We start from the raw sequence: 12,631 nt of genomic DNA on the forward strand, positions 1-12,631 counted from the left end.
TTATATGTGTGTGTGTGTGTGTGTGTGTGTGTGTGTGTGTGTGTGTGTGTGGACAAGTGTGCTGAGGACAGAGGACAGCTTGTTGGAATTGTTTTTCTGCTTGCACCATATGCATTTTGTGGCTTGAACTCAGGTTGTCTGGCTTGGCAGTGAACACCTTTACACAATGAGCCATCTTGAAGCTATGTTACATTTACTTTTTGATGTTTATATGTGTGCATCTGCTATGGTATATGGATGGGAATTAGAGGACAGGTTTGGGAAGTTGGTTTTTCTCCTACCAACTCAGGTTGTAGGCCTGTTGAACCATCTTGACTGACCAAAAATTAAAAAATTTAAAAATCTGTTTGTCCATTTATCATATTGTAATCACAGAGTACAGTACCATTTAGAAGGATGTCATGTATGCTCCTTTCATTTAAGAATTTATCTGGGGCTGGAGAGATGGCTCAGTGGTTAAGAGCACTGACTGCTCTTCTAAAGGTCCTGAGTTCAAATCCCAGTAACCACATGGTGGCTCACAACCATCTGTAATGAGATCAGATGCCCTCTTCTGGTGTGTCTGAAGACAGCTATAGTGTGTGTGTGTATATATGTATGTATGTATGTATTTATATATAATTATATATGTTAATATATAATAAATAAATCTTTAAAAAAAGAATTTATCTGTATCAGGCTTATCTGTATCTGAAACCAATGTAATATCAGCAAGGTTACGTTCTCATTCAAAGAGAGGAAGCAAAGCCAGTCTCCTGGTGCCACAGGAGAATATTTCTGTCCCTATCTTTCTACTAACCCACGAAGACATGTTCTTTCAGACCTTGATTAGATAGTTTAATGCATGCATGCATAGCAATGGTAATGAGTTTTGTCTTGGGACACCAACAAACTCCTTTTTTGAACATACAGGTGATTTATAAGCAGGATCAAGTGAAAATAACTAAAGGGGGGATCTGAGTTTTAGAGATAAGGTACTATGCTTGCGGTCACAGAGGTAATTACAGGCATAAAGGATTGTCTTGTTTTTCACCTATTCAGATTATTTATTTTTATCACGATGGACTTATTTTTTTTATTTTTACTTTTTTCCCTCCATCTTTATTTTTTTTTTTTAAGTGTTCTTTTTTTTTTTTTTTTTTTTTTTTTTTTCGGAGCTGGGGACCGAACCCAGGGCCTTGCGCTTCCTAGGTAAGTGCTCTACCACTGAGCTAAATCCCCAGCCCCTCCCTCCATCTTTATTAAATTGGGTATTTCTTATTTACATTACAATTTTTATTACCTTTCCTGGTTTCCAGGTAAACATCCTCCGCACCCTGCCCTCCCCCACTATGGACTTTTACACATAGATTTATAGTTTAGGTTGTAATCCAGGATTGATGTTTTTGTGGCTTAAATTATCCCATTTTGGGACACTTTTTATCTTATATGTGTGTGGTTCAGGGACTGAAACACTGGGCTTTGTACATGCAAGGCAATTATGCTACTACCACTGAGCTTCGTCCTTAGCTCTGTGACTTTTTTGTCTGTCCGCCTATATATATATATGTCTGTCCATTTGTCCATCCGTACATCTGTCCACCCACCTGCCCATCCATCTGTCTAATGTGTATGGCTGTTTTGCCTCTGTATGTTTATACTTCTGCCCACAGAGGCCAGAAGAGGACACTAGATCCCCTGCAACTAGAATTACAGACTGCTATGAGCTACTATGTGGGTGCTGGGGATTGAACCCAGATCCTTTAGAAGGGAAGCCAGTGCTTTTTTTTTTTTTTTGAAATTTGAAGTCTTTATTGAACCAATTGCATGTTAGGTTACAAAGGTATTTCACTTTTCCAAAATGCTGTTTCTCTTTGTAGACCAATCTGGCCACAAAAGGCTACCTGGCTAAGTATTAGCCAGAAACTTCTAAATCCCAGTGTGATCTTCTTGTGGCATTTTTCCAACAAATAATGCAGACCAAATCACAAGATGGCCACCTCACTGGTCACATGGTCCTTAGGTTAATGAGCAGAGGCTGACAGGCTGTCTCCTCACTCTTCCAAGAACCGCCCAAGTGCACACTGCAGAAGGAAAGTTTGTTGTGAATACCACAGGACAGAAGGACAGGCAGCTCATAACTCCAGTGGAAAAACATATAGGAGAGCTGAGTGGCAACAGCAGGCACTGTGATAACCTGGGCTGTCAAAGTCTCTCCGTTACTCTGGCATGCAGTTGGAGATGAAGCCAGTGCTTTTAACTCTAAAAGTTAAAAGTGTTTAGCTCCCCAACCTTGTCTTTAAAAAATGAATTTTTATGTCTTATTCTACATTAAGAGTAAAATTAAGCTGAATGTAGTGCTTTTGCAAATAATCCTAGCACTTATAGCATTTAATAGGGATAGACGAGTTTGAGATCAGCACAAGTTACAAAATGAATTCTAGACAGTCCAGAAGGAAGAAATTGAAATTCTTTCTCAAACAGTGAAGTTAAATGTTCTCTACTACAAATATATTTTACATTATAACTTTTCAAAATTACTAAAACACAGGGGGCTGGAGAGACAGCTCAGTGGTTAAGAGCACTGACTGCTCTTCCAGAGGTCCTGAGTTCAATTCCCAGCAACCACATGGTGGCTCGCAACCATCTGTAATGAGATCTGGTGCTCTTTTCTGGCCTGTGGGCATGTATACAGGCAGAACACTATACATAATACATAAATTTTAAAAAGTTACCAAATATAAGTATGTTGTTCTAAAGTCTTTTTGCTTATTGTGATGAGATTATGATACTCAGAATTCTGCTTGTAGTCTACTAACATTTCAGATGTGCATGTGCTAAATGTTTGTCTTCATTTTCCACTGCTAAGTTGTGTTGAATTGACTTTTCATGTATTTAAAAATACTGATATATATTGAACTCCTACTGTATGTGTGTATACATATTTATATGTGTGTATATATATGCATATACATGTGTATGCATATATATTTATATACACACATATGTGAACTAAATGAGAAGGATTCCCACCCTCATAGAATTTACACTTTAGTTGGCAGAGATAGACCAGTCTGGTAATCACAATAAATATATTATGGCAACTCAGGGTATGCTATGAAAAGAGAAAGCAGCTAACAGTAAGTAGAAGCCTCTGACCTAGTCTGGGAGGAGGAAAAGGAATTATTTTCCTTGAGGAGGGACATTTGAGAAGAGATCTGAAAAGGAATTTACCAGATAAAACTCCCAGACAGAATAACAGCCTGTACAGAGTCCCTGAGACAAGGGGTTATGAATAAGTTATATGAAGAATAGTAGAATGGCTGGAAAGTAATAAAGAGGTAGCCTGATATGTGAAGGAGCTCAGTGCCAAGGTTGATGACTTGAGTTTGATCCCATATGGTAGAAGGTGAGAGACCAGTTAGTTCCTTTAACATGTGTGATGTGGCACATGCGTACCTACACACACACACACACACACACACACACACACACACAGAGAGAGAGAAAGACACACACACACACACAGAGAGAGAGAGAGAGAGAGAGAGAGAGAGAGAGAGAGAGAGAGAGAGAAGTGAAATTGGATCAATAAGGTATATGGGCAGTGGTTCAGGAAGAACCTAGGATGTGATCTATACCTGATTACACTCCCAGTATGCCTTTGCTATTTATTCATTAATTCATCTGTTTATGTCTGTATTTTTGTGGTGCTGGGTATTCATTCAATCCAGAGTCTCCCACATGCTAAGCAAGTGCTCTACCACCGAATTTTACATCTAGTGCTTATTTCAGATACTTTAAACTTTTAATCATGAGAATGAATTTAAAATTAGTAATACACGTGTTCTCTTTGATGAACTTTAATTCCATAGCTTCTTTTACTGGCAGTATTAGAATTCTGTCTCATAGCTGATAAAAGGAGCCTACAAATTATGATTGTATTTTGTTAGTATTTTGGTTAGTATATTACCTTGGGTTTTATGCTGGAGCCTCTAACTTGTGACTGGAATGTAAAAGGGCTTGCATGTTGAGACCATCTGTGGGAGCTGCATTGTCTGAAAGTTGACAAGAGATCATGGCAGATGGTGAGGTCAAAAGATTGACTTTTTGAGCTTGGCATAATGTGCTCATGAAGCTGGAAGAAGAACTTATGTTTTAACTAACAGACGACTTGGAAACAGGAAGGACTGTGCAGTTGCGAGTTTGGATAAACATCATGCATCAGCACACATGGCTGGTTTATATCTGAGGCTTACCAGTAATGCCAAAGATAGCAACTTCTGAAAATATTCGGTGTCCATTGTCTTCTTGACATTTTGGAAAGTTCGAAGTCACATATGAAAAATTTTCAGGTAATTTTAACATTGGTCAATACGAAAGGAAAGCACAATTTTTTAAAAGCATTTAAGATACTTAACCTTTTTAATTGTTGAAAACATTTCTTCTTCTTCTTTTTTTTTTTTTTTTTGGAGACAGTTTCTCTGTATAGCCTTGGCTGTTCTGGAACTTGCTCTGTAGACCAGGCTGGCCTGGAACTCAGAGATCTGCCTGCCTTTGCCTTTCAAGAGTTAGGATTAAAGACACATGCCACCACTGCCCAGCTTTCTTCTGTTTTAAAATTGCTCTTTGTGTTGTATTTTTATTTCTCCTTTATATAAGTTATTCATTATCTACTTTGGAAGAAGAAACATTAACTTTTCATGGGAAATGAGAACTGATTTCCCTCTTGCCTGCCGTTGATTGCTCAGACTGTGTTAGGTAGTGTTTTATTAACTTTATAAGTATTGTCTTATTTAATATAGTGTGAATGCCTTTAATGCTTGGCAGAAATTGAGGCGCAGAAATATTATGGTAAAGTTTTCAATAGACATTGGGCTCCTTCGGCTTTGTTAAATCTGTCGTTCAGGGAACATTTAGAGTTTTTGGTCTGTGCCAAGCCCGTGCTGAGATGATGCAGAGAATCCTAAACAGGACTGCACTCGGCTCTGCCGGGTCCATTGGTGTGGGCAAACAACGCTTTATTGGTTGCCTCCGAAATAGACTCTGTTAACTTCCTGATTTTTAAACTATCCTTCACTCCGTGTGATACTGGGGATGTAACCCAGGCTCCTGGTAAGTGCTCTAATTATTGAACTCATCTCTAGCCTTTTGTCAGTTTCTTTTTATTTGCTTGAATACCACAGTGCTATTCAGTAGCCTAGTTTTTAGGAAATATGATACAGTATTGAATACTGAGCACAAAATGAAGCAGATGCATAGGGACAAGCAGCTGTAGTCATTACAGCCATGCTCTGGGCTCAGCGAGGGGGAGAAAAAGAGATCCTTGTAGCCAGATTTGCAAGCTCACTTCATTAGTATCTGCTTATGTCTTGTTGGCCCGCATTAAGTCATACGTTATATGGACAGACCATCTGTGAGGAAGGAGAAGAGAGTGTTTTAGTGAACACATTGCCACCGCCAACTTTTTAAGCAAGAGAACAATAATAGGGAGGAATATTTGCTTAGAATCTATACTTAGAAAGTTCATAAAACTTAATGAGTTAAAATCTTGTCTTCCAAGGGAAAGACTTAATTTTCTGTCATAAATATATTTTAGTAGGTTATAAAGTGATCTAATTTTTTTGTTTTCTATTTTTGTGTATGTTTGTGATGTTAATTATCTTTTAAATATTTTAAACTATTTTATTCTTTGAGAATTTCATATATGTATATAATTTATTTTTAGCATTCATATTTCTGTTTTATGAATTTCTCTTATATCCCACTGAATCCAGTTCATGCTGGCTATATGTACATGGGTGTGGGGAAATTGAAAAAGACATTTGTCAGTGTGTGAGATGTGTGTGTGGGGGTGGACATGGCGCAGTGTGCATATGAAGGTCAGAATACACCTGTGTGGAGTCAGTCCCTCCTCCCTTCTTTAGGCCCCAGGGTTGTTCAATAATACCAACCCTTTCTCATCCATGTCTCTGGTCACTTGTGTTTTGAGACAGGATCTCATGTAGCTCTGGCTGCTCTGGAACATGCTGTCATCCAAGACTGGCATTTAATTATTGATTTTCCTATCTCTACATTCTCAGGTGGTTTTTTTTTTTTTTTTTTTATTTTGAGTGCCTTTCTTTTAACCCCAGTGCTTTAAAGTTTATATTAAAATTTAATAAACTTCACTTTTGTTTTAAGATAATCTAATATTTGTTTATTTAATTATCTTTAAGGCACAGTTTCACTGTATGGCTTAGGCTGGTCTGGATCTCACTATGTTACTTCTGGCCTAAGATGGCCTCACACTTGTGATTTCTCCTGCCTCAGCTCCTGAGTTGTGCTGTTATAGGCATGAGCTGCTACTGCTGCTGCAGTGATTTTTAAAGGAAAAATAATGAGATTCTCTCTTCAAAAAGCAAATAGACACACAAAAACAAGGAAAGCTACAGAAGTAGGGCAAAGAACTGCTGATCGCTTTTGCCCGGACTTACCGATTATAACATTTTATACACGCTTTATTATTTCCTCTGTCTCATTTGAAAGTTCTTGTTACTGTGCCCCTCACCTCCTAAAGTGTCTTAGGTTTCTCTTTCTCTCTAAGATAAAAGATGTTTGACATAAGGAAAGATCCTACAGTTTATGGACTAATACTCAGAAACAGCAATGGAATTTGGACCTGGTTGCTTGTACCTGTAATCCTAGCATTTAGAAGGCGGAGGCAAGAGGGCTCTCGACGGGCCAGGGCTTAGAAGTAACACCCTATCATTAAAAAATAGCAAAAAAGAGGAAATAAAACACACATATTCTGGAGTGTAGACTTTTCCAGTTACCCCAATTTTGAATTGAGCTTTACTTCTTCTTTTTTTTTTTTTTTTTGACACTAATGGTGTTGAGGAATTTAAGCCATTATTTTGAAGAATATATTCTACTGTGTATTTATCTGATATTTTTCATGGTTAGGTTTTGCATGTTGGACAGTAGTATCTCAGAAATGTTATTATATCCATCTCAATACATTTGAGACTCCTGATGACTTACTTGCCTGATTGCTGCTGGCCATTTAGTAACTTTGATCACTAATGTGTGCCAGGTTTCTTTACTAGAAATTTTGTGTTAAGTAGCTATTTTATAAGTAGCTATTTCTTTTTTTTCTTAAAGATTTTATTTATTTTATATATGTAAGTACACCGTTGCTGTCTTCAGACACACCAGAAAAGGACATCAGATCCCATTACAGATGGTTGTGAGCCACCATGTGGTTGCTGGGAATTGAACTCAGGACCTTTGGAAGAGCAGTCAGTGCTCTTAACACTGAGCTAACTCTGCAGCTCCAAGTAGCTATTTCAATATTATGTCGATATTTTGTTGCACATTTCTAGTAACTAGTGTTAACCTTTGTGGTTGATTCTTCCCTTAATTGGCTTATAATGATGGTTATGGTAGAGTTTCACCAACTGTAGACTTCATTATGCTTCTAGTTGGCATCCTATTGATGCTTTCTAATTTCCTCCATTATCTCTTAATTGTTTTTATGGTTGGGTTTATAATCTATTACTATCATTAAGATATTTTGGTGTTTGGTTGCCTCAGTGTGCAGTTCTAGGCCCTTTAGGTTGGTGTTTGTGTACTTTTGACATGTCTGTCAGTGTTTGAACACTTAGTGCTTTCTCCATGAAGCCCTGAGGTTTCTTTCAGTGCATTATCTAAAACAACATACTGTATAACTCTGCTGTGTCCCTTGAGAGCAGAGCTGACTTGTCAAATTATTTAACTGCTTTAAACCCCAGTTTTTATTTGGAATGGAGATAAAATGATACATATTTTCATGGTGCTGTTCTAGGGATTAATTTAGACAATTCACTTGCAAGTACATGTCTCAGTAAATATGACATAAGTATTGCCTATTATTACATTACTATTCCCTCTTTTTCCCTTTAACAGGATATTTTAAAGAACTGTTGAAGACGAAGGTTTTTATTTTTGTACGTTTTTTTAATGGCTTTACACAATATTAAATAGAATACACTTTGACATGACGACAAAAAATGTAAGTATTTGTAATTTTTAAAAATAACTTTTCAAAGGAGCCTATCCTGTTTTGCTATACTGATTTTTTTTCAGTATTCTGGTTAACAAAATTCAAAACATTGCCTGGATTTATAATTGTTTCTGATTGTGTAGTGTTGAGATAAACTTAATACTATTGAATACAGTGTTTCCATGGCCATTATGGGATTCTTGTAGATTGGTGCCAAGCTGTTCGTTTTCAACAGCTGCAAGTTGCTATCTCTAGAGAGTTTCCAACTTGGCTCCTTTTCTGGGGACTGTTACAAATTTGTTTAGGTTGCTAGAGAGTTACTTGGCCTTATTGAGCACATCTCTGTTTTCTTTGGCTTATTTTTTTTTCCTTTTGTGTTTGCTCAGGGAAATGTGTATGCTCTGATGTTGTTTGGTAGCAGGTTGCTACATTCTCTGAGGTGTTCCCTGAAGGCGATCTAAACTTTAGATCTGTTAGAAAAGTTAAATATCCCCCTCTTGAATTGTTAATTCTTTTTGATTGTTATCTCAATTGTAAATGTGAAGGAATGTCTTAGGAATTCACAAGTAGGAATTTAGTGCCCCCTAGAAAGATCTGGGCCCAAAATCTGGGGTCTGTCAGGAATTGGAACAGTACTTGTTTTCATAGTTCACTTTTCTGGATGATATCTAACTGCTTCACTTCTCCCTCCTCCCCACTAAAGATCATTTTAGGTTCATAGCTAGCCTCTCCCCATCTTGTATCTGCATGTTAAGGGACTACTCTATTCAGAAAGAGGTATGCAGGAGGGAAAAAAGCAGTCTAACATTCTTCTGTTGTCACCTCTAGTTGCAGACTCTTTGGGAAAGCATTTCGCTTATGAGGATAGAGAGCATTTGTTTTTGTGTGTGCATGTGTATGTGCCATCCCCTTTGCCTTTTATATCTTATACTTATGATCAGGCATAGTGAAAAGCCTACCATCCCCTTTGCCTTTTATATCTTATATCATACTTATGATCAGGAATGTGAAAAACCTACCATCCCCTTTGCCTTTTATATCTTATATCATACTTATGATCAGGCATAGTGAAAAGCCTATTCAAAAATGTTAAGGAGCCAGGTCTGGAAGTGTGTGGCTGTAGTCCCAACTACTCAGGAGGCTGAGGCAGGAGGATGAATTTGAGGATAGACTAGGCAATATAGCAAGATTCTGTCTCAAAACAAACAAACAAACAAACAAACAAACACAACCAGTCATCACAGAAAACCCAATTTAAGGCAAAGATTAAATATTGATTCATGTAACTGAAAATATCTTTAAATATCTCTAGATTGAGAGGATTAAAGAATGGCATCATATGGGTTAGGGATTTAGCTCAGTGGTAGAGCACTTGCCTAGCAAGCGCAAGGCCCTGGGTTCGGTCCCCAGCTCCGAAAAAAAGAAAAAAGAAAAAAGAAAAAAAGAATGGCATCATATAATCTGTGTGTGTGTGTGTGTGCGCGCGCGTGTGCGTGTGTGTGTCCCTGTGTGTGGCACAGTCCCATCTTTTGGCTGTATATATGGTAGCATAATGGCTTACGTGGGTCCTGTAGTACCGTTTTATAAGAAAATAAGAAACTTTCAATTTTTTTGCTAATCAGTTTTAAATTCCACAGAGACAGTTTGATTACTCTGCTTGGCTCACAGATCTAAACAGTATGTGGAAGGAAATGGGATGTAAAGTGTGAGGCCTGGGCCAGGAGCCTCTCCTATTAAGTCTCGTACCAGAATTACACAGGATACAGGATGGACCCTTTTGCAAAGGGAGTGAGATAAGGTACTGACATATATTCTCTTTATCTCTCCAAATAGTGCTTACTATCCAATAAGTCCTCTAGACTGAAAATTTAGGTATATTCCATTTTAAGTTTACATAGTATACAAAAGAGATTTTTCTTTTTGAAAAAAAAATTTTTTTTGAGACATAGTCTTACTATCTAGCCAGACCAACCTCTCAAACTCACAAGTCTTTCTGCAGCAGTGTTCTAAATGCTGAGATTACAGATATGTAACAACATGTCTGTCTCACAAAAGAGAATTTGAAATGTAATCTAAGGTGTACTATTTTTTGCTTTGTCAATGAATTTTTTTTTATATATTCTGTAATTTTTTTACAGAAAATAGAAAAAACAAAGAAAAAAATTAGACAGTAGATTATTAGCATGATTTTGTTTAGGAAGATGTCTGGTGTATATATAAATGCACAGTGTTTACATATTTATCAACCAAAATTTATCAAATAAAATGAAGTCATAAACCCCGTAATGAGTACTTCTGCTTACTTTTGTTACTTCTGTAACATTTTAAGAGGCTATTTTATATTACCCATGGTATGGACAATATATCAGTTTCTTAATATTAGTCATAGTTTTCCCATTTTTAAATGTTTTTATTTTTTCCTTTACAAATTTTTAAACTTTATTTATGATTGAGTATATCTGTATTAATTGAGTATATGGGTAATTAATTGAGTAATTAATTGTGTGTATGTGTGTGCATGTGTGTGTGTGTGTGTGTGTGTGTGTGTGTGTGTGTGTAGGTGTAGGTGTAGGTGTAGGCATTCACATAGCTATAGGGTGCTTGTGCAAGTCAGAGGATAACTTTTTTGGGAATTGGTTCTCTCTTTCCAATGTGGTTGCCAGGATTGAATTCAGGTCACCAGGCTTGCGTGAAGTGGGTTTCCCTGTTGAACCATCTCTCTGGCCATATTTGTAATTTGAAGTAGGGTCTAAAGTAGCCCAGGCTTGCTGCACTGCATGCTGGATCGCATGCTGGATTGCATGCTGCTTCTGCTCACAGACCCTCAGGTGAGTGTCAGGTAGTTGAAGCGTTTCGATTTGAGATGGGATCTCACTATGCAGCTTAGGCTGGGTTTGAGCTCATGGCACTTGTCTTGCTCCAGTTTTCCAGTGGGTAGGATTATAGTGGGAGCCATTGGCCTTTAATTTTTAGAATAAGATATTGCTGTGGCTTAGATCATTATCTACCCTCTCCCAGAACTCACTTTCCTGCTTCTCACTTTTTAGGGATTATAGTATAGGTAAACACCCCACACTTGAGTTCGGACATTTTTGTTCTCTTTTGCTCATTTGTCAGATTATTTCTGTCAGACAAACATCTTTGAAAATTACTAAATCATATTACCGAGTATATGATCTTTTTCCAGACATTATTTTTCTCCCATTTTTGAGTAGCAGTAGAGATTGAATGTTGAATCTCATTCATGTGAGGCAAGCACTTTATTACTGAACTATATTTTCAGTTCTAAGAGCCTTTCAAAATATTGCTGAATGGTGTTTTCTAAAGACTGCATATTTACTTACTTACTAGTAATATATGAGAATGACATTTCTCTTACGTTTATACTTAAATGTAAATACACACACACACACACACACACACACACACACATCTCCTTTTCCTTTGTTAAATATAATGAAAGGATTTGAGTATGTTGAAGAGACAGTGAGTCCAGAAGAGTACTATCTACAGGTTTTTATTTTTAATGTTTGCCATTCTAACCAGCAAAAAATTGTATGTGGTTTCTTTCTCATTACTAGTTAGGTTAAACTAACATTCTATGCATTTATTGGTTATCTCCATATCTGTTTGGAAATTGCATATGTTGAAGCTAGAAGCTATTGGCATTTGAGTAATAACTAAAACAAATATTACTTGACCATAAACAAATATACACAATTGTTTGATATAAAATATTCAGGTATGTTATTTATATATTTCCTGGGTTTTTTTTTTTTTAATTTTAGTTTTTTTGAGACAGGGTTTCTCTTTGTAGTCTTGCTGTCCTGGAACTTACTTTGTAGTCCTGGCTGTCCTCAAATTTACAGAGATCCACCTGCCTTTGCCTCCTGAGAGCCACCATCACATTCCAAAATCATCTTTCCTGTGAAAGTTAGAGTTTACTTTTATGTACAGATCATCTCATTTGAATTGTTTTTCAAGTTATATCAGAAATATTAAATATTGGTACAGTTCATAATATTTTTATTTATGTTTGGATTGTTAAAAAATAAGGTTATTTATATTTAGCATACATTTAGTGACTGTTTACAGATTGTAGTACAGCATTGGAATACCCAGATATCATTTCATATATATTTATTTTACATCATATTTTATACCTTAAACCAATTAAACTTATTTAAATTAATTAAGAAAATTTATAGTGAAATACCTAGGGAGAAGATATCTCTTATCTGATTAGGCTAAAAGTATGACATGAATTATGACGGTTTTTCTTTTCCCTCTTGCTCAAGGAAATATTCTTTTGGGGTGGTTGTTGTTGGTGGTGGTGGTGGTGCTGCTGCTGCTGATGGTTAGAGATCTCACTGTGTAGCTTAGGCTGTCCTGGAATTTACTATGTATTCAAGGTTGGCCTTGATCTTGGGTTTCTCCCAGGTCAGCCTCTCAAATGCTGGGATCACAGACGTGTGTCACCATACCCACTTTAGTTCCTTTTTCATTATAATTAATACATTTTAAGATTTACTTTTACTGGTTTTGTGTGTGTGTGTGTGTGTGTGTGTGTGTGTGTGTGTGTGTGTGTGTACATGACTATATATGTGTGTGCGTACACATGTTGTGGAG

At 36.8% G+C, this 12,631-nt stretch overlaps 1 protein-coding gene and 1 pseudogene across 23 annotated transcripts in view; one reads left to right on the forward strand and one right to left on the reverse strand.

Moving 5' to 3' along the window:
* The window catches only part of Tfdp2 (transcription factor Dp-2), a 141,137-nt gene that overhangs the window by 27,555 nt on the left and 100,951 nt on the right, over positions 1 to 12,631 (forward strand). For 11 of the 23 annotated variants that reach the window (XM_087561258.1, XM_087561260.1, XM_087561257.1 and 8 more), the window contains 1 exon segment: positions 7,906 to 8,011. The exons of 6 other annotated variants lie outside the window; for them this stretch is intronic. In XM_087561258.1, coding sequence (XP_087417384.1) covers positions 7,997 to 8,011 — 15 coding nt within the window. In that variant the 5' untranslated portion in view covers positions 7,906 to 7,996. 23 annotated transcript variants of the gene reach the window in all.
* On the reverse strand, positions 2,134 to 2,291 carry LOC120094461 (small nucleolar RNA SNORA44; annotated as a pseudogene).

The sequence above is a fragment of the Rattus norvegicus genome, chromosome 8 (assembly GCF_021556685.1).
Source record: "Rattus norvegicus strain SHRSP/BbbUtx chromosome 8, alternate assembly SHRSP_T2T, whole genome shotgun sequence".
Classification (NCBI taxonomy): Eukaryota; Metazoa; Chordata; class Mammalia; order Rodentia; family Muridae; genus Rattus; species Rattus norvegicus.